The sequence below is a fragment of the Erpetoichthys calabaricus genome, chromosome 5, assembly GCF_900747795.2.
Source record: "Erpetoichthys calabaricus chromosome 5, fErpCal1.3, whole genome shotgun sequence".
Taxonomy (NCBI): domain Eukaryota; kingdom Metazoa; phylum Chordata; class Cladistia; order Polypteriformes; family Polypteridae; genus Erpetoichthys; species Erpetoichthys calabaricus.
Window position 1 is genome coordinate 93,514,477 of NC_041398.2, and position 22,133 is coordinate 93,536,609.

General features: G+C 39.2%; 1 protein-coding gene across 2 annotated transcripts in view; it reads left to right on the forward strand.

The window, feature by feature from the left end:
- fam184b (family with sequence similarity 184 member B) overlaps nt 1–22,133 on the forward strand; it is a 93,958-nt gene that overhangs the window by 11,105 nt on the left and 60,720 nt on the right. For both annotated transcript variants that reach the window (XM_028803083.2, XM_051928256.1), the window contains exon 2: nt 16,495–17,319. In XM_028803083.2, the coding sequence (XP_028658916.2) occupies nt 16,495–17,319 (825 nt within the window). The remainder of the gene's footprint in view (nt 1–16,494; nt 17,320–22,133) is intronic.

The following is a 22,133-nucleotide window of genomic DNA, read 5'->3' on the forward strand; positions in this document are numbered from 1 at the left end:
TCGGCCAACAAATTGTTCAGCAGAAGTTTGTCAAGAAATACTACTGGGGCTCCTTTATACCAACAGCATTATCTATATATATAATTCACTAAGCAGCCGACAGGACACGCAAGACAACCATGGGATACGCACGACATAGCCACGCCCGCCAACTCACAGAGCCCCGCCCACCAACTCTAAGACCATGGGATACGACGACAACTCACAGAGCCACGCCCACCAACTCTAAGACCATGGGACGAGAACGCCTGCTGACCCACCCGCCCGCCTGACTGTTACCAGCATTCACCGCAATGTACTGGAGTGTAAAACTATCACAGCTGCTAAGCTTTCAGCCACGTGAGATTGAGCAATAACAGGTCTGTGATGCCCTTAGATGTCCGGGGCTGCACGCGTGCTACACTGAATGGATCAACGTGTGTCTACCCGGCGCCGAGAGGCGTGGGTAAGCCGTTGAACCCCATTCATGAAGGGGACCAGGGCTTGCAATTGTTCCCCACAAACAAGGAATTCCCAGTAAGTGCGGGTCATAAGCTCGCACTGATTAAGTCCCTGCCCTTTGTACACACCGACCGTTGCTACTACCAATTGGATGGTTTAGTGAGGTCCTCGGATCGGCCCTGCCGCGGTCGCTCACGGGCTCTGGCGGAGCGCCAAGAAGACGATTGAACTTGACTATCTAGAGGAAGTAAAAGTCATAATTCTGTAGATGAACATGCGGAAGGATCATTAACGGTTGTGCCAACCCGTCATTGGACGGTTAGGACCCGAAACCTCTCGGGCCCGCTTCCCCGCCCTCTCTCCGGAGAGGCGGAAAGGGCATCCTCCCTGGTCGTCCTTCCCCTTTCCCCCCCGTTCCGCCCTCTGCGCCCGACCGCCGTCCAGCCCCGTCCCTCGCTCTTGGAAGTGGGGGCGCGGCGGCGGTCCTCCAGTTTTCAGTCACGGACAATTGTATGTTGCTCTCTCCAGAGTTCCATCTTTTCATTCACTTTCAGTCGTATCCTCAAACCCACCCCATTTGGACAACTGTGTTTTTTAGGAAGTGTTCACCCATCAATACATAATTATGCGGCGTACGCCGCGGGTTGGCTAGTGTGTGCATAATGCTTCACTGTGACTGTGACAGCCAAGTTACAATGTTTTTTCTTTTGAATATTCTTGCTTTATAGTCATTCCAGTATGTGTTCAGACCAAAGTGTGTGTTTATTTATCTATCTATTTCTCTATCTAAATAAGCTAAATGCTAGAGGAAATAGGTATTGTCAGCAATTGTATATAGGTGTAAAACTTGGATTGTCATTATAGTGCCTATAAAAAGTATTCATTCCAATGGAAGGTTTCACATTTTATTGTTATACAATACAACATTATTGTTGATTTAATTTGGCTTTTTAGATACTGATAAATAGACGAAGACTTCAATATTAAGGTGAAATCAGATCTCTGTAAAATTGGCATCCAGTTACAATATGCTCTGAAAGGAAAGTATCTGTTACCATAGTTTTGTAGATATTATGCTTTTGGCAAAAAAAGTACATAGTATATGTAACAGTGAAATCAACTGAAATGTGAAATTGTTTTAGGCTGACATATGCATGTGTTCTGTAAAAGTGTGGCTAGCATGGAGGACCTGCATCTTGTGTGGAAACAAGCACATATTTTTGTAAGCTAAAAACCTATACATGGGTCAAGGAAGTGAACATGAATATTCATATACTCTTAATTGATTGGTCATAACTGCAGTAGTGGAAATTTGATACAGTCAGCTGTTGTATGACTTATATCTGTTACCACATGTGCAGTATTAGAAAGTACTTTGTAATCCTACATCTACTTATATATTTAACTTAATGGAACTGAAGCATTTGTATAACAATTTTCTCAAAAAAGTGAAGGTATAATTAGTTAATTTTTGAATATTGTTTTGCTTTTATTTACTAATTTATATATTTCCCCATTCTGTTATATTTAAAGTTAGGTTAGGTTAGTTTATTTCATTTTATATAAGTGACTGACAAGCTCCTGATATACAGAGAACCATTTCTCCTATGTATACCACTAATGTTTTTCCTGTTTTTCACGAATTTCCATTGCAGGACTTCTCTAACCTTGTAGCGTGTAAATTAATTTTGCTAAAGAGCCCAATTTAGAAAAGAGAAAATATCTATACAAATTCAATTTCTTGCAACATGATGAAAAGAATCTAAGAAGATTTTCACAGTTGGTCAGTGGTTAGGTTCTCTTTAACTGGGAAAATCAGTATTGTTAAGATGAATATCTTTTACAAAACATATTTCTTTTCAGAAAGTCTTGCTTGAATTCCTCACCATATGCCTTGCTTTGTATGGTAGTCATCACTCATTATTGTCAGTTTACTAGCAATCAGGTTGTGCATCACTGTGTGAAAATATGAAACCAATGTAAGAAGCTCTTTAAGACAGTAGCTCCAGAGAAGAATAATTCTATACTACAATGGTAGCCCTCCTTAACTGTTACAGAACTTAATTTATGAAGTCACCAGGTAGCTGGACCTTCCAAGATCTGTATAATGACAATATGTTCTCAACATTAGATCAACTATATCTTAAATAAGGAATTCCTTCAACACAATTTTTATATATATGTCAGAAAAATCGTTAAAAGAGACTTCCCTAATCTTCCTTTGGTATCCATACTTAAATAAATTGTAGGTAGTAATAGTTTATGAATTAATGTCATGGTGTGCACCTCTAGGTGATGTCAGGCAATGCTGGGAAAGGAATATTTTTATTAGTATCTCATGCAGAGAATGGAACTCACTTACTTATTTAATACTACACATCTCTCATCAATCTGTTTAAAATATGCTCTAATTCATTTTTAAATTATCTGGTACAGATCTTTGTAGATTAAAATTATGCAAAATATATAAAATACTGTACATTAATTGTGAATTATGCCATTTAGTAGTAGCCTTGCTAGGTTATATACTTTGGGTCCATCCTAAATTAAGACAGTTTTAGAGGGGAAGATATTTACTGCATGCCTTAAAATTACTTGTAATGTTCAACCTGCTGTGTTTGAAATCACATCTAATGGGACTAGTTCATATAGCAGTAAATTCACAGGATTAACAACTGTACATTGTTAACACTGAACTGATTATGCATAACTGTAAGAATTATTTTTTGAGAATTTGGCATGAACATATTAATGTTATCCTAGAAATGTCTGCTGGGTTCCAGGCTTTGTTTTTGATATGCTAGGACTTGTTTCAATTACCTCTCTGAAATGGATAGGAGTGGTGTTTTAAGTGATTGTGATTTAGTGCATTTTAACACTCCCTTTGTATTGTTACATTAATTATTATGGCAGTATGAGTCTGAATACTAGTTGTAACTCTTTCATTGTTATGCATATATTTCAAATCTAAAAACAGGCTTTTCAGTTAAGCTGTATTTCATATAGTCCCTAGAACATAGTGGGAACAATCACAATATGCTTTATAATGCAAAAAAATAACTTTTAAGATGTCATTTTACTCTTTATATTAAGAAAATGTAAAATATGAAAAATATAATGAAAGAGGAAAAAAATGAATTGAACTAAATAACCAGCATGATTCCTTTGAACTATATTGCATGCATAACATCAGCAGTAAATACAGATAGTTCAGAAAGTGATTACAAGGAGTATTGACAAACTGTGTTACTGGCTAGGAAAAGTATAGTCAAAACATGCAGTAAAGCTTACAGTACTGCAGTTGGTAACAGTTGCGCTAAAGATAAACTTAAAGTTATGTTTATATGGGCAGTAACAGGACTCTCGCCAGCTGTTACCTACCATGACAACAAACAGAACAGATGTTATTCTGAATAGTGTTACCCTGTACAGAAGACTGGATGAGCAATATCAGGTAGGATTTCTGGAGCCGAGAAGACATTCCATAATATATTAAGACATTTGTCAACTGTTAACAAAAATATCTGTCACTAATATAAACATGATGAGAACCTTGGAGCCAGTACTGAAATTAGTGTGACATTTAAATTGATACTTGAAGAATCACTAATTAAAAATAACAGAGGTGCAATGGAACTGTTATTGAAAAAGAAATGTTACCTATTAATATTATTGGTGGGCGCCAACATCTAGAGTGAGTATATGAAAACTGAGAACAGAAATTAAAGAAGCATTTTTTCATGGGGTATAATTGCTCTTTGCGTTACAAATTCCTTTAACCACATGGAAACACTATTCACTGAGAACATAATACATATTAAAAGCCGTTTTGAGTTTTTTTTTTCCATTTATTTAAAAAAATATATTAATTTTCTCATTTTTGAAAAGAAGTTATTGAAAAGTGGCGACTCCATGACACAGTGCTTAGAGCTGCTGCCTTATAGCCCAAGAGTCTTGGTTAGAATTCCACACCAGGCACTTTCTACTCGATGATTCCTGTGATCCTCCATCAGAAATGACTTTTCCTTAGGCAGGCAAAACAACTAGGCAGTAGGGCAGTGGCACCAAGAGCCACATATGAGTACCGGAAAGAGAAACAGAATAGGTGAGGGTTAGTAACAAATTATAACTATCGTGTTAACTATGATTATCAACAGAGATGCAGTATGTACAGTTAATCAGCAGCTTTAGTCAGGATATGCTAAACTGAAGTAGTGAGTCTTCAGCTAGGATTTGAAAGCTGAGACCGAAATGGCATCTCTTATAGTAGCAGACAGACCATAAAAGCACGACCACCTACACTTATTTCATTAATCCTTAGAAACATAAGCAGACCAGCATCTTGAGATCTTAATGTGCGTTTTGGTTTGTAAGTCATGATAAGTTCAGATGTTTAAGCCAGACCTTGGCCATTTAAGGCTTTATATGGTAAAAGGAGGAATTTTAAACATGCCCTAAACTTAACCGGGAGCCATTGTAAGAATTTCAGAACTGGAGTTATGTGTTGGTATTTTCTTGTTCTTGTAATAATTCTTGCAGCAGCATTTTGGATTAACTGGAAGTTGTATAAAGAACAGTATGAACATCCAGTGAAATTGCAGTATTACTTATTATGCTATGGCACTGTAGTTTTGGGATAAAAATGTTAGTGTATTTAATATTACACTACTGTTCTTCCCAACAAGTTCTAAACTTGGTCTGTGTTAAACTTCCTGCCCACCCAACTAAACTGAACCACATACACCCAATCATATGTAATGAATCACATATACACATATTTTGTACACAAGCAAACAAAGATGATTGTTTACTTTCTCATTTGCATGCACTGTCAGGTATACAATACTTTTGAAAACATTGGCAAGTCACCTTCCAGTTCTGCAAATTTAATTCTTCATTCTCAGTGTGCAAACTCTTGTGTACTTCTTTCCACAAATTAAATTGATGCTGGCTGTTTGCTATGTATACTGACAGCTTTGCTGTTAAATCAGACACTTGGCACACTGCATCATGCTTTATATGTAAGAGTTAAACATAATGAGCGGTTATTCCCAATGAATTGTTAATGCCTTTTTACGTAGTGCAAGTCAAGCAAACATATATTCTAAACACTATTCCCTATATGGAGATAGATTACACTTGATTATCATGGAAAGACAGTCTTTGACTGTGGTAATGTCACTTTTTGAGGTTCTAATGTGCAGCATGAGCAATGCCACATCTTACAATATTTTCACATCCATTTCCATAGAAAATTAGCTTAAAGGACAAGCCTGCTCTGTGTTGAACTGTAAACAAATTGAGACAGGAAGTGGCACTTCACTGTCAAAGGCAACACAAGAGATGGTTAAGGAGGCAAACACCAATAAAGTGCAGAAGTAGAGCCATGTGAGAAAAATAAACCAGCAATAAAACAAAATTGAATATGTGCAGATTGCTGTTGTGCAATTGTATATTTGGTCCATCTATGACTCTGGGTTCTTCTCACTCTCGGCAGAACAATGCAGTGCAAGTTGGGATGCACACACAGTAAAACAAAAGAAAACTTTATAAAGTGTCACCATAGAGATGTCAAGAATCCCTGCTGTCTGCTGATGTGGACTGTTTTATAATAAGCCTATGTGCTGCTTGTTGTTTGCAAATGTTTGCATAACCACAGAAATGCATGAGTGTGGTTGTAAATTTTCAAACTGTTTCTACAAAGCATTAATTTCTACTTCATTACTGATCTTATGTGCCCTTCTGATTGAAATATGTTGTTTTTGCTTTTCACTAATAAATACTAAAGCAGTTTTCTGCCCATTTGTAGTGCAACCCTGTTTTATTTTTAATTGAAAACAAATGCTAATATTTAAAGTAAGAATATATGCAAACAATAAATGCTGTGTGTCAAGAATTTTTTTTTTTTTCACTCAAGATGTATTGGGCTATAGCTGGTTTTTGGGGTAGGGTAGTATTATACCATTATTAGGATGCCGAGCTGATGGGCCATTAGTAAGAAGAAAAGGATTCAGATAACACATGGCATAGCCTTGGCGGTTATAGTACCAAAGAATCAGTGGTAATTCTAGTTTAAGGATGTCAGTCTTCTTTTCTCTTGCTTTCAGAGCTTTGTTTCTCCAACTTTCTCCAATAAAAATAAAGCTTACAAACATTACAGCTGAATCTGACAAGCTATTTAGCCAAAGTCTCTTGCTTCTTCAATTTCTGTTTGATTAAATTAGTTTGTGAATTATTAATACAGAATTAATTGGCATTCAAGCACCATAGTCAAGTGGGTATGGAGAGGTACAACTTTAGACTATAAATTTGAAAATAGCTTGCAAATTCCATGTTTCATATAAAACATTTTCTTTGATGTAATGTTATGGAAACCAAAATGAACCTAAGCACTTGATTTAAATGTGAACAGAACATTTGTTAAAAGATGTCTCTACTACAGTTCTAATATTTGCAGCATCTGTTGGAATGATTTTGTTTTGTAAGTATAAATACAGTCAACCCTCCATATCCATGGGTTTTGCATGTGCAGTTTCAACCAACCACTTACCAAAAATATTCTAAAAAATAAAGAAATTTACAAAAAGCAAAATCTGAATTTGTCACACACAGACCCTTATGCAGAATCCATGTAAATGAACTGATCTGTAGGCTTACCCTTCTGTAGCCTCCCACCATAGGAACTGAATAAAAATTACTGATCCACTTTTTAGTTGGCAAGCTTCTCACACAAAGCAAGCACCCTTGCTGTGTTTTGTAGATCAATCAGCCTTGTTCTCCGGCAGTCGCTACCTTTATAAAAGGAAAGCTCATTCTTGCTCACCTATCTTACCTTTGTTTCTGAATGCTACCAGTCACCAAGGTAAGGAACAGTTTCCATCTTTAGGCTTCTCGTAGTACTGCCCTCCCGCCAATCAAAGGGTGTCTGCACATTAGCCCGCAAACACCTGGCCAGGACATCGGCTTTAAACTTAGGTAAAGTTGTCTAAACGAGGAGCAGGCATGCAAAAAGCTGTACAGGCTGGAAGAAACTTGGACACATTCCGATTGCATGTACAGTAAGTACTCAATACACTGTTAGTATTAAGTAAAGGTCCAACCAATGAAGCCCTTATAATTGACAGGGAAGCGCTGCCCTATGTTACTTTAAACAAAAGTAGTTCAGCTGGCAATCTCAACTGTAAGGCGCTATAAGGACCTTGGCATTGCATTGTGTGCACACTTTGTTTCTGTGAAAAAATGGCTAAAATGCAATTAAGTGGTCAAAGCGATACTTCATAGGCTAAGAGGGAGAGAAAGTGTTATCTCTGAACAAGAAAATAAAAATCTTAGATCTTTTAAAAAGTGGCATATCAGTTGACAAAGTAATTTTTCTCTAAACAATACAGTATAACAAATATTTACATATTATTTACATTGTATTAGGTATTATAAGTAATCTAGAGATTATTTAAAGTATACAGGAGGATGTGCTTAGGTTATATGCAAATACTATGCCATTTTATGTAAGAGACTTGAGCATCTGTGGGTTTTGGTATCTGTGAATGGTTCCGAAACCAATATTACGCAGATACGGAGGCCTGACTGTAAAATGCTTGCTTTTACATTCACAATGATGGTACCTTGCAATTGTTAGCAATGCAATAATTCTCAACAAGAACACCAAGCGCTATGCCATTGGCACCTTGTTATTCTTTGTTCTATCTGAATGCACATATGCCATGGTCTCTCAAGACCAACAGTTGCCTATATATGTGTATATGTATATATATGTGGCATGCCGCTGGGGGTGGTACCCAGCCGGGACACCCAGGAGGACCGGAGGAGGGCTTGCACCTCCTCCGGACCACGAGGAGGCGACCGCCCTGGTTGTGTTGGGGACCACGGGTGCAGGGCTTGGATGCCCAACCCTGTAGAGGCCCGTGGTCACCGCCAGGGGGCGCCCCGGTGCCTGGAGAGCCCTGGACCTCAGCACTTCCGCCACACCCGGAAGTGCTGGGGGGAAGAAGAACAGGGACACCTGGAGGGCTTCCGGGTGCGCAGCCAGCACTTCTGCCACACAGGGGAGTGTCGGTGGAGGAGTGTCGGGAAGCACCTGGAGCCCATCCGGGCGTGCATAAAAGGGGCTGCCTCCCTGCAGACAGAGTCTGGAGTCGGGCGAAGGTGGACAAGAGTCCTGTTGGAGAGGAGTGGAGGTGGCCTGAAGAAGGCAGGCACTGGAGAGAGAGGCCTGGACTTTGGGGGATTGGTGTTGGAGGCACTGGGTTTGTGCTTTGACTTGCTGTACATACTGTAAATAAACGTGTGCTGGGTGACAAAATGATGTCTGTCTGTTTGTGTCCGGGCTGCTTCCCACAATACTGTATATGCCACAACTAAATGCAATAAAAATCCAGATACTTGTCCTTTGTGTATCTATATATATAATTCTCTAAGCCACCACCAGAATGGGCAAGACACCCATGAAAGCATGCAGGAAGGAGCCACGCCCACACCCATGAAAGCACGCAGGAAGGAGCCATGCCCACCAACTCTAAGACCATTGGATACGACGAAAACTTGCAGAGCCACGTCCACCAACTTGGACGCGACGCCTCGGAAAACACGTCGTCATTTCTGTTTGTCTGTGCTACAGTCCACATGCAGCTCTGAGCCACGTTGACTTTTCGGTTACGACACACGACCGCGTGCAACATCGCAAACTGTTTTACACGCTACATACAGCAATTCGCATCCGCGACAAACATGCGTCTTCTTAGATGGTCCTGCAGGAACACAGAAAACGTTTCCCCGCCCACCAACACTCCTTATTCCCCGGCCCGCGTCCACCCTCGCTCTCTAGGCATTCCCACTGCCTGCTCATGTGCCCGGACGCAACAACTCACCGACCACCCCGTTAGTCGCTTTCGTCTGTGCTAGGAGTCCACATGCACCTCTGAGCCACGTTGACTTTTCATTATTCTTTTCGGTTATGACGCACGCACCACCATCGCAAACTGTTTTACACGCCATGGTCTTAGAGTTGGTGGGCGGGTCTCCGTGAGTTGCTCTTGCGAGTGGGCACATGACCAGGCGGTGTGTATGCTTTGAGAATGAGGGTGGACGCGGCAGGACCATGTAAGAAGAGGCATGTTTGTCGCGGATGTGAATCGCTGAATGCAGTGTCTAAAACAGTTTGCGAGGGGTATCCCATGGGATCCTTAAAACAATCCTTTAAAACTGAGGTTAAAACACAATGAAGGAAGCAGTCTTTAAAAACCAAGAAGCTCTGTGCCTCTGTTTCATTAGCGTCTCATCTGCTTCACCGATGCAGGCCCTGCAACAGTCGAGACGCTCTCTCAGCAGCTGACCTTCTGTGTGCCTGACTCCACTATAGGCTGCAACAAAATTATGAAAGTATGGGCGCATTTGTTTCACACAAGCTGTGTGTGTGGGTGGGTTGGTGTTAGTTAGTTAATTAGTTACTCAAAGGATTTCAAGATTTAATATGCACAAGCGGCAACACTGCAAAAGCAGCCCAAACCAGAAAACACGGCTGGCAAAAAGTGGCCGACAAATTAAACGCGTGTGCATTGTACTTACTGAAAGCAGCGTTACGGATTTTGCAAATGTTCATTTTTTTCCCTCTGCTTAAAAAACATTTAAAAAGCGGTGTGATTATGCTGCGTATACTACACCGCGGGTTGGTATGCAGCGTGTAAAACAGTTTGTTTGTCGCGGATAATTTGTCTTTTACTATTACAAAAAGACAATTCCCTGTTAATACTTCGTTACATTGACATAGCGGTGTTGTCAGTATTCAAAGCGCTGTCCACACAGGGAGGAATAGGGAAGTGAAACCACAATCTTCCATAGTCTTCTTACTGCAAAGCAGCAGCACTACTACAGCGCCACAAGGCAGTTAAAGAATACACTGGGCTCGATTTTGTTTTCACTTCTGTTTACAGAGATCGGGTCGTAGATAGCATTGTTGCAATGTTACTTTTCTTGGTGGCTTATTACATTACGGATGTTTCACATGTTCATTTTTTCCCCTGTGACTCCGGAACATGTCAGTACGCAAGCTATATTAAGTGTCAACAACGAAGACTCGCTACACCTTAATCTACAAGTACTGACACTTATCCCTGCCGACAAAGTAACTTTCACCAGCGTGTCCTTCTTCATCACAGACAATCCCACTTTCAGTCACGGACAAGTATATGTTGCTCTCTCCAGAGGTCTATCTTTTCATTCACTCACAGTGGTATCCACAAACCCACCCCATTTGGACAACTGTGTTGTTCAGGAAGTGTTCACCCATCAATACAGTAATCCCTCCTCCATCGCGGGGGTTGCGTTCCAGAGCCACCCGCGAAATAAGAAAATCCGCGAAGTAGAAACCATATGTTTATATGGTTATTTTTATATTGTCATGCTTGGGCCACAGATTTGCGCAGAAACACAGGAGGTTGTAGAGAGACAGGAACGTTATTCAAACACTGCAAACAAACATTTGTCTCTTTTTCAAAAGTTTAAACTGTGCTCCATGACAAGACAGAGATGACAGTTCCGTCTCAGAATTAAAAGAATGCAAACATATCTACCTCTTCAAAGGAGTGTGCGTCAGGAGCAGAGACTGTCATAAAGACAGAGAAAGCAAACAAATCAATAGGGCTGTTTGGCTCTTAAGTATGCGAAGCACCGCGGCACAAAGCTGTTGAAGGCAGCAGCTCACACCCCCTCCATCAGGAGCAGGGAGAGAGAGAGAGAGAGAGAGATACAGAGAGACAGAGAAAAACAAACATGCAAAAATCAATACGTGCCCTTCGAGCTTTTAAGTATGCGAAGCACCGTGCAGCATGTCACTTCACTAAGCAGATGCACAGAAGGTAGCAACGTCAAGATAATCTTTCAGCATTTTTAGACGAGCGTCCGTATCGTCTAGGTGTGCGAACAGCCCCCCTGCTCACACCCCCTACGTCAGGATCAGAGAAAGCGCAAGAGAGAGAAAGAGAAAAGTACGTTGGGTTGCTTCTCAGCCATCTGCCAATAGTGTCCCTTGTAGGAAATCAACTGGGCAAACCAACTGAGGAAGCATGTACCAGAAATTAAAAGACCCATTGTCCTCAGAAATCCGCGAACCAGCAAAAAAATCCGCGATATATATTTAAATATGCTTACATATAAAATCCGCGATAGACTGAAGCCGCGAAAGGCAAAGCGCGATATAGCGAGGGATCACTGTACATAATTATGTGGCGTATGCTACGCCGCGGGTTGGCTAGTTAATAATATATTGCAATACAGATATTTGGTACACCATTATATGTTTTCTGCCTTGACTTTCTATCATTGGGTGAAGTATGAATTGTTTAGGGTGATGCCAAAGGGGTTCATTGTCACATGGAATTAAAGTTTTGATTTTGAAAATATTAGTTACTAGCAAAATACCTGCACATTGCAGCAGAGAAGTAGTGTGTTAAAGAAGTTATGAAAAAGAAAAGGAAACATTTTAAAAATAACATAACATGATTGTCAATGTAATTGTCGTAGGCTTATTTTAGTATTAAGAATGAATTTGATGATTGTAAAGAGTTTAATTTATGATCGTAAATGTTTTGTATGAGAAATGCAAATTTTTAGGCAGGGAGCCAATCACGTGGTATGTCCGCAGACAGAGGCCTTGTGCGTCCCTGCTGTGAAATAAATCATCTGTTAACAGAAATAAAGAATGAAACCGCCAAAAGGAGAGGTCAGTTCCAAAAGTTCCTTACAGCATAATGGTGAGAACTTCCAAAAAGAAGACGTTATTTTCGAAAGTTCGTTACGGGGCACGGCGCGTTTGTAAGTACAGTGTAAAGGATGAGCATGGGAAATTTGGGCTTCCTATGTATATTGGAAGTCACAGAAATAGTGAGGAGGAGTTTCCCCTATCTATATATACAGTTTAGGGGGTACACCCATTTCCCCCCCCTTGAGTGTTGCAATAGGACATGAAACATACTTATCTTTTGTAAGTACACTGCAAGGAATGAGCATGCGAAATTTCAGCTTCCCACCTATATGGAAAGTGGGAGAATTAGTGATTAGTCAGTGAGGGCTTTGCCTTTTATATATATAGATATCTTTACTGAGCCTCTTTACTGCTATACATGTGCTGCCTAGTGTTACTATAATATTACCAGCACAAAAAATAAGATCTATCTATCTATCTATCTATCTATCTATCTATCTATCTATCTATCTATCTATCTATCTATCTATCTGTCTATCTGTCTATCTGTCTATCTACCTATTGTCGCAGGTGGCTGGGGGGCGACCCAGCCGGGACGCCCCAGAGGACCGGAAGAGGGCTTATGCCTCCCCAATGCCTTGGGAGCCCTGGACCTCAGCACTTCCGCCACACCCAGAAGTGCTGGGGGGAAGAGGATCGGGGACACCCGGAAGATTGCCGGGAAGCACCTGGAGCACATCCGGGTGATTATAAAAGGGGCCGCCTCCTTTCATTCAGGACTGGAGTCAGGTGGAAGACGGACGAGGTCTGGGAGGAGGCAAAGGGGTGGCCTGAAGAAGAGAAGGCATTGTGTGGTGTTGGCCAGGACTTTTGGGGACTTGTGAGCACTAATTGTAAATAATGGACAATGTAAATAAACGTGTGTGGGGTGAGTTAAACGTGTCTGCCTGTCTGTGTCCGGGTCATGTTCCACACTATCTATCTGTTTTATTAAATCTGAACTAGTGGTGTATTCTTATTAATCTGAATTGACCTGCTGTACTATCAAGGGAGTAGCTGTACAATTGTGTGTGCCTGATTATCTGTTAGTCCAATTGGAAAGAAAAGCAGACAGATGTATGAATCAGCTTGTGAAGAATCCTCACTTGGCTGCACTCCAGACTTCAGAGCAATGTGTAATTGTATTTTATTTTGTGTCAGAAGCCCCTATTCATTTGTCTGTGACATGGATTATCATTTAATTCACAATACAACATGCATAAATGCTTTAGTATCAAAATAGAACAGCAAGCAGAAAGATTGCTGAAAGTAAAGTGGTTATGTATTATAATTAATTCTGAGAGGGTACCTAGGCCTAAGGAAAAGTCATCTCTGATGGAGGATTGCAGGAATCATCGAGTAGAGGGGTCCTTTCATCAGACTGGCTGGCCCAGCGTTGACTCAACTATGGAAAGACCAATAGGGGGAGGCAGCTTGATGGTCAAGATCTCCAGGACTCTGAACAAATCCGAATCCTATTATGTGATATCATCTACTGTTGAATTCTGCCATTTATTTGTGTTTGTCTAGGCAAATGAGTTTCTTTTCAAATTTCTAATACATGGAGTCACCTTTACTGAAAATTCATTTAACTGGTATCCTATGCAGGTTACATTCTTGACATTGCAATTTCCTGCAGTGCTGTCAGTTTCAAAGTAACCTAAAGCAGTATGCACATTTGAAAAATCAAAATGTCCTCACATAAACGCATTCACTCATCACTCATGTTTTCAGGATGTGGAATGGAAACAAGAGCAACCAGAGAAAAACCCATGCAGTCATGGTCAGAACAAGCAGGCTCACATACAGTGGTGTGGTTAGCTGGGTACACTAACTGTTGTACTACCATGTTGCCCTTGTTATGCTAAGCCAAGGCACAGCAAATGGAAAATAGATTAAGGATCAGAAAGAGAAATGAAGAATACATAGTGGGAAATGAGCACGCTCAGAACTGAAAGTAACAAAGGAAACTGAGTGCCAAACCCTAAGCCATGTTATAGAGTTGCAAGCCAAAGTCTTAAATCAAAAAGAATGATGTCACATCATGTGACCCACAAAGACATTCTTCCAATAGCCCTCATGACAAGGTTTGCTGAAAATGGTGGCATAAACAAGACAAAATGCAGTCACTGCAATTTTCCAAATAGTTAGTAAAAAAAAACTTCAAAAACAAAACTAAACAGGAATTGATCAGCTCAGCTCAGAATGTTCCTTAATACTTCAAACAAACAAGCCTTATTTAAAACTCTGAAAAATGTATTAAAAAGAGAAAAAATATTTTTTAACATACTCCAAATATTACAGTCCTCTTTATTTTTATATTTTTTATAATTTTTTCAAGCTAGATCGCTAGTTGAAATATGCAGGTGGTAAATTAGTACATTCAGTGTTCATTTTGAAGGTCCTGTGATTGTGTAAGAGTTAAAAAATATCTTTAATGCTCTCCAGGTGTGCAGGCTGAGCAAAAACAAGGCTTTCTGTCCTCACTTGTGATTTTAAGTGAGCAAGGTTATTAGACATCATTTATAACTCTTAATATATAAGTGGAATGCTAGTTGTTTTGCGTCTTGTAATTTGGCATTTAAGTGATCAAAAGAGTAGACAACATGATGGCGTCCAGTTTGAGTCGCATATCAAAGAACACAGCTGAAAGAGTTGCCCTGACTGGCCTAGTGCCAGTCTTTGCTTTCAGTTATGTGATACCTAATTTGTGTTTTGATCTTTGAAATTCTTCAGTTGTACAGCTGTTTACTGTGAAGCAAAAAAAGAGAATAGCTTATAAACTAAATTCAGGGGAGAGTCTCATATATTAGCACCAATTTAGGTGTTCTAATTCTTAAAAAAAATGTGCCCAACTTTACATTGTATTTACTCATGAAGATATCACACTGGCAGGTTCTCCACGACAGGTTATAAGGGTAGCTTTTGTAAGCAGACAGTGTGAGGAGCCCAAGAAAGGTTGGGGTACCACCCTTGTCCACCTTTTAATATTAACAAAAAAGACAACCAACAAACTATTCAAAAAAGAAAAGCAATATAAGGCTTTATATAAATTGGGTAAGCATTCACTAGCTCTGTCCTTCACTAGTATAAGTTCAATATCTGATGCCACCTTCCAGGAACGGGCTGGGTCTATAGGACTGATACCAGAAAGTGTGGACTTTTCTGTACGTGGTGGGACGGGATCAGTTGTCCTTCTTGGACTTTTTTTTTGTGGCTGTGGTGAAGGAAGGAAAAGATAATGTTAGCATCAGTGCCCCCTCTCATCCTAGGGTGGAAATGCTTGCCTCACCAGAGCTAGGAATGTGGTCCCCAGGTGCCCCTGCCTGACAAGGGCCTTGTAGATTCCTTTGTGCAAAATATTCATGTCAGTTTTTTTATTTAAAACATGATATATGACTAATATTTACCACTGGAAAAATTCATGGGTCATTTTTTTCCATATTTTTTAATGCTTTTATACAACACCGATCAAACATATCACAGCTCCTCAGAACTTGACATAGCACTTGTGCAGTAATTCAGTCAGATATGCTAAGTTAATAGTTCTGTGTGTAAACAGCATATTATTCATCTAAACCTAACAATTACAGTAAAAAAGGAAATAGACCAAAGTAGATCATATGAATACCAACCATTGACCACAAACTTTAAAATGTCATATCAAAACCAGTGGGCAAAGTTACTGACACTGAATGCTGAATTGTTATTTACCAAAGTAGGCTATTAAAATGTTCCGTCTTAATTGAAGGTGTTGGAGATGTCGACCATTATTTGAGGGACTGCATTTTTCACTTGAAGTGATTTTTAATAGCATTCTTAAAGCATTAACTATCCTGCTATAATGCTGCTTATTCAGATTGTGCTTGCTTTAAAGAGAATTGCAGCCCTTAGTCTTTCTTCTATGCTGCTCTGCATATAGAAAAACATTATAATGTGATCATTTTGAAGACATTTTAAATGGCAGTTAGGAGTTCATTTGTTTGCTGACATATAAAAACTAATACAGACATTGGTAATAGTGAAGTGGCAACTGGGAGGCCATCTGTGCCCAAGATTGTGTAGACGCAAAGGGGAATTCCATGGCATACTTTTCTTGTTTTGACTACTTACTACCAGAATTTTATTAAAGTGATTTGTAACACGAGACAGATTCTAAAATGCATTCTGATTTGAAATACGTCAATAGAGTAATGAGGAGCAATAAAAGGAATTTAAAGTACATTTATTTTGTTAAACATCTGTTTTAAATAAGTTTTAATAAGTTGAGAGTTTTTAATTCATTTTTTTTGTTACAGGTAATTTATGTTTTGAACACCAAATGTGATGAGCATGAATCAAACTTGCAGACTTTGCGGGAGGCTCACCAAGAGGAGATTCAGCGTATTGTGGAGGAAACAAGAGAAAAGATACTTCAGTATAAGAATCGGGTTGGAGAAGAAATGGACTTCCGCCAGCGGTTGCAGGCCATGGAAGACAGCTTAGAGCAGCATGAAAAGTTAAAGGAAGAGGCACTGTCAGACTTCGAAATGTATCGGAAGCAAACAGAAGAACGAGAGCTTAGATCTGAAACAGAGCATGCAGAGCGCATAATGGCATTGTCAAAGGAGATGCTTGACATGAAAAAAGAATTTGAGGACAAGTTGCAAAGCTTTGCAGAGCTGCAAGATAAGCTTAATCAGGAGAAGGCACAGATGATGGCTGAACTAGAAAAGGCAAGCCAAGAATCCACAAGCCTACAGGACGAATGTCAGATGTTACGAAGGAGCAATGTGGATGAGAAAGGAAGACTTGAAGAGATATGCAACACAAAGACACATGCTTTGAGAGAGGAGGTTGAGGAACTCAGAACTGAGAAGCATAAAATGGAGGAAAACTTTGAACACCAAATCTGTACAATGAAAGCCACTCATGAGGAGGAATACGAAGCCCTTAGGAGAACACTGCAGCAGACTATGGCAGACACTTTAAAACTCTGGCAACAAAGAGAACTAGAACAGAGAAAAGCCCTTCAGACATCTCTACAACAAAAATTAAAAAAGGCAGAAGCAGAGCTAGAGGTAAAGTGCCAGAAATTAAATGACTGCAAGAAGCATTCGCTAAAACTACAAGACAGAATCCAGGTAAAATTATACATGTTATATAATATATTTCCTCTGTTTTCTCTCGCTGCACCTCATACCCTTTATGATGTCACTTGAGTGAGTAGAGAATATGTCTACAGGTATTTGGTGGGAGTAAGCACATGTGTTTTCCAGGTCCCTGTATTTGTGTATTGAATCTTGTGTCCATTATCTTGACATGAAGTGGAAGTTATGAAGTTGTTTATAATGTTTTGTACTGGACAGGTAATGAGGTAAGTTTTCATTCAAAGCTTTTGATTTCTAGTCAGTTTCCACATACATTACATTGCATGTACAAGTGGCTGAAATAAGCTTCACCATTGTGGGTTCCATTCTCAGTTATTCCTGAGTGGTTTGACAGTCCAGAATGACCTTAATATAGATCTGTAGCTGTCAAGGATTGAGAGGTTCTAGTTAAGATAATTCAGGTGCCCTTTGAACACCTTCTGTTGGAAGTACACTTAATATACTTTTCATAAAGGAGACCTAAATTAAGATGAATGTTAGGACAAAGCTGGTATAGAAAATAAAGAGGTTTTGCAGAAATCGTCAGTTGTTAAAGCAGAGATGTCAGTCAGTCAGTCATTATCCAACCTGCTATATCCTAGCACAGGGTCGCGGGGGTCTGCTGGAGCCAATCCCAGCCAGCACAGGGCATAAGGCAGGAACAAACCCCGGACAGGGAGCCAGCCCATCGCAGGGCACACACACACAAACACCAGGGACAATTTATGATTGCCAATGCACCTAATGGACTGAGGGAGGAAACCGGAGCATACATGGGGAGAACATGCAAAGTCCACGCAGGAAGGACCCAGGAAGTGAATCTAGGTCTCCTTAATTTGAGGCAGCAGCACTACCACTGCGCCACTGTGCCACCAGCAGAGATGTGAAGAGATAAAATAACGTCGTTTAAATCCTTGAACTAAATTAATTAATACAAAGGACATAAAAAGGAACCAGCAAGTCTTTTACTCCACCAATTTAGCACTACATAGCCAGAACCTAACTTGCTTAAGAGAGTGCCAAAACACCACATAACTGATAATGACATAGACCAAAAACACTTGCAACCAGAAGAAACAACAATACACAAAAATTACCTAAAATTGCAAAAATAAATCAGCCCTGTAAAAAGCTGACAGTTTATTTCAGCTTCTTTGGTCCAGTAAAATGACCATTTTAATGTCAGCTCATGCATAGCACACACAGAAGCATGCACATTAATCTTCTAGAGAATATACATACATGCTACACAGCATGTGGGCATGCTGATCGCCATAGTGATACTACTTTGCTGTTATCAAGAGGAATATTGGAAATGCAGCATAAACATTAAATAGCCACATGTGAGATAAAATAAAACTAGACATAGGTGTAATTCTCAAAAATAATTAAACAGTATATCATAAAAAGTTCAGGACCAAATGGGCATCTTCTTTATTAAATGAGGTCCAGACAAAATAAAAAAGGCAACTTACAAAGTTATCTTGGCCCTTGCGAAATGTAGTAATAAAAGGTGTCTCAGTTATGGAGTTCTTAACACTAAGTGAGCGGGGCCCAAATAGGTTCAGACTTCCCATAACTTCATGGTTTAAGTAGTGGTTCCTCTCCTACATTTCTATCTGTCAGGTTGAGTGTTGGCTCCCTGAAATTCTGAATTGTTTTAAGTATGTTCAAGAAATGGATGGAAGAGTGGATGAAATGGAAATACAATTATAGTAACAAAGGCATAATAAAAATAAGAGCTATAAATGGACTAATGGAACTAAGTTCTACCTAAATATTAATCCAGAAAGTTAACTAAGACTAGTATCACTCATTGATTAAATGCATGGATTGTTTTATGTTCCCAGACTACAAAGCTATAAAGTACCTCTCGTGGAATATTTAGAGGAATTTGTTGAAGCATCATATACAATAATTAACCTTGTTGTACTGAATTTAATTGGTGTAGTATGTGATGCCCTGGGGTTGCTGCAATCTTGGCATCTTCTTGAACTGGGACATCAAGACTAGGATGGACTAGTGCAGTGATGACACACAAACAAGCAAGGATGGTGCAAAGGTGCATAGTTCTTTTTATTTCAGCAGTGTTCAGAACAAATAATGCAGTGCCAGTTTTTCAGTAATAAATAATCCATAAAATCAAGTGTTCACATGAGATAAAATCAATAAATAAATATATCCAAATAAATAGATTAAAATCCAAAATGTACTTCCTGTCCTTTTCAGGACTTTGGGTGTCCTTAACCACATCCCTGTTCCACTGCGCAGTCCCGCACTGCGACTGTCTGCATCTCCTAGTACGCCTTGCCCTTCACTGGACACCACTGTGCTATGTATCTCCCATGATGCAGTTTGCCGCATCTTGATCCAACAAGCGGATCCGAGTTGCACATCTCAAAGGCCACAGTTTTCGGGGTGTCTTGCCCATTTAACCGATGCCACCATGTCTTTTAACTTCCTTCTTCAACTGGCTCCAATGGCTTCCCTTTTCTCGCCTGCTCCATAATTCAGCCGACAAGATCACCACCATTTCGGAGTCTCTTTAGCACTTGGTGTGACTTCTTAACAAAATGTTCAGTCAAGTTGATACTTCCACTTTCATCTTCCTAAGTCTCACACCAGTGATCACTTACCTGCTTTCTGTCTTTAATTCTTACAATCTCTGCCTTACTCAGGCTCCCTTATACTGTGTTGGTGCAGTTGCTTTGTTCAGCGACCTGTGGAGTATCAATAAGGATCCGCTGAGCTGATTGCACCTACACATTAACAAGCAATGAGTTAGTTTCCTCATTGAATGCCCTGCAACCACATGACTATATAACTTCACTCACCCACACCCCCCAAGACCAGACCATACTGTTTTTATTGCTAAAATGACGCACTGCTACTGTCCCCAAATGCGCCTCAGTTATATAGTAGTGAACTGTATCAGAATCTTAAAGATAGTTGAACAGGCGAATTGTATAAGTGATGAATACTGCTATTGAATTTGCCTAGTCCTGTATAATGTTGTGCTTGTTTTATTCAGTGCTTAAATAAACAGAAAAGCCTATCACTGCAAGCAATTTTTGCAAACAAACTAACAAGACTACATAGTTCACTAGGTGACAACAGTAAAGCATTTTGTTTCGCTCTGGAGCAATATAGTATAATTTTTACATCTTGTTTTGTATATTAACTGTGTGGGGGAAGGTGAAGGCTAGAGTACCAATTTGTTTCCAATGGTAAATTGACAAATACAATTTACTATTTAATTAATCTTTTTCAGAAAATGTGATCCTGCCCTTTGTGTTTATTGCACACAGATTAAATCAAAAGAGAATTAAGTTTGTTTCAAGCCTCTGCTCATTATTGTGTTCTTCAAGTAATGCAGGTACAGTGTAGTGTTTTCATCCTATGTGAATTAGAAATTCCTATTAGATATGCCCAGTATTTATGTTCTGTTTATGTCATGATTGCCTGCAATCCTTTTCCACACAAGTGTGCCAGTGGCTTGTCTTATTTTTTATTTTTTGACCGAATTGGTAGCTCTGTCCATTTTCTTTTTACTTTCTTCATATTTCATATATGAAGAAAATATTGTTTTCATTAAAAAACACACTTTGATATCCCTAGAACATGTTTTGTGTATTTTTGGAAAGATGTATGTTTATGTGTCTGTGGTAAAAAATTTGTGGAATCTGTAACTCAAGAATAAATGGACTGATTGTTATGAATGTTTGTGGACAGTTTTCAGTTGTTTCTCTTAAGAGCTGATTAGGTTTTGAGTGAATTCCAACTATTCAGCTTCAAGCTTTTAAGGTTCAAAGTGTTTAAACACAATCCATTCTGAACAAGTTCACAAAATTTGGCATACGTATTACTGACTTTGAAAAAGAGATTTGTGTAAGTTTCAGTTCTGTCCAAAATTTTAGCCTGGAGCTTTTACAGTTCAATATTTTCAAACATAGTAGTCACCACAGCTAAACCCTAATTACAAAGAAACATCATTTTGTGTTGTATTTTTGCCAAACACTTACTTTTTAAAGTTTTCTCACTTCAAGTTTTGAGCTTGGCACTTTCAGTTTTGTGGAAGTTCTAGCCTAAAAACCATGCTAGCTCTGTGATTGAAGGAGCAGGTTTCTGGTTTTTTGCTTCTAATTTTTAACATCTTAAATGAAAAAAGGTGGATTTGTTTATTAATGGTTGATGTTTTGTTAAAATAATTTGTTACATAAAAAATGAATAAAAATATTGAATTATATTTACAATATGATAGTCCCTAAAATGTGAAACATAATTCTTGTGTGGTGTTGCATCTTGCATATATTTGGTAAATTCACCACATCTGCTGTAGCCATGTTTTAAATATGGAGGTTTATGAGATGGCCACATCAGATTTTAGTAAAATTATTAATATTTTTAAAACTGACATATCTTGTTTGTAGTGAAAAAATCTTTTTTTTAAAGGCAGTTACAAACACCACTACAAAGCACTTTATTTAATCACATTTTATATATTTCGGTAAAGTATCAGACATCACTATCTTGACTTGAAAAATACACAGTATATAGCAAGCCCGTGTTCTTCTGCGTTGCCCAAGGCAATAACAATTGCTCCTGCAATGGACTGATACCCAGTTCAGGGATGTTTTCTGTGCTGCTAGTATAGTCTCCACCCTTCACACCCATGACCTGGATTAAGTGGGTTTAAGAATGTTATGTGTTAAATTATGTTAATAGCATTTGCTTATGTTATCCAACATTCTTTTACATATGCCATACACAAAGAAAGCTTTGTGTGCTTTTTATTTGATTGAGCTTGT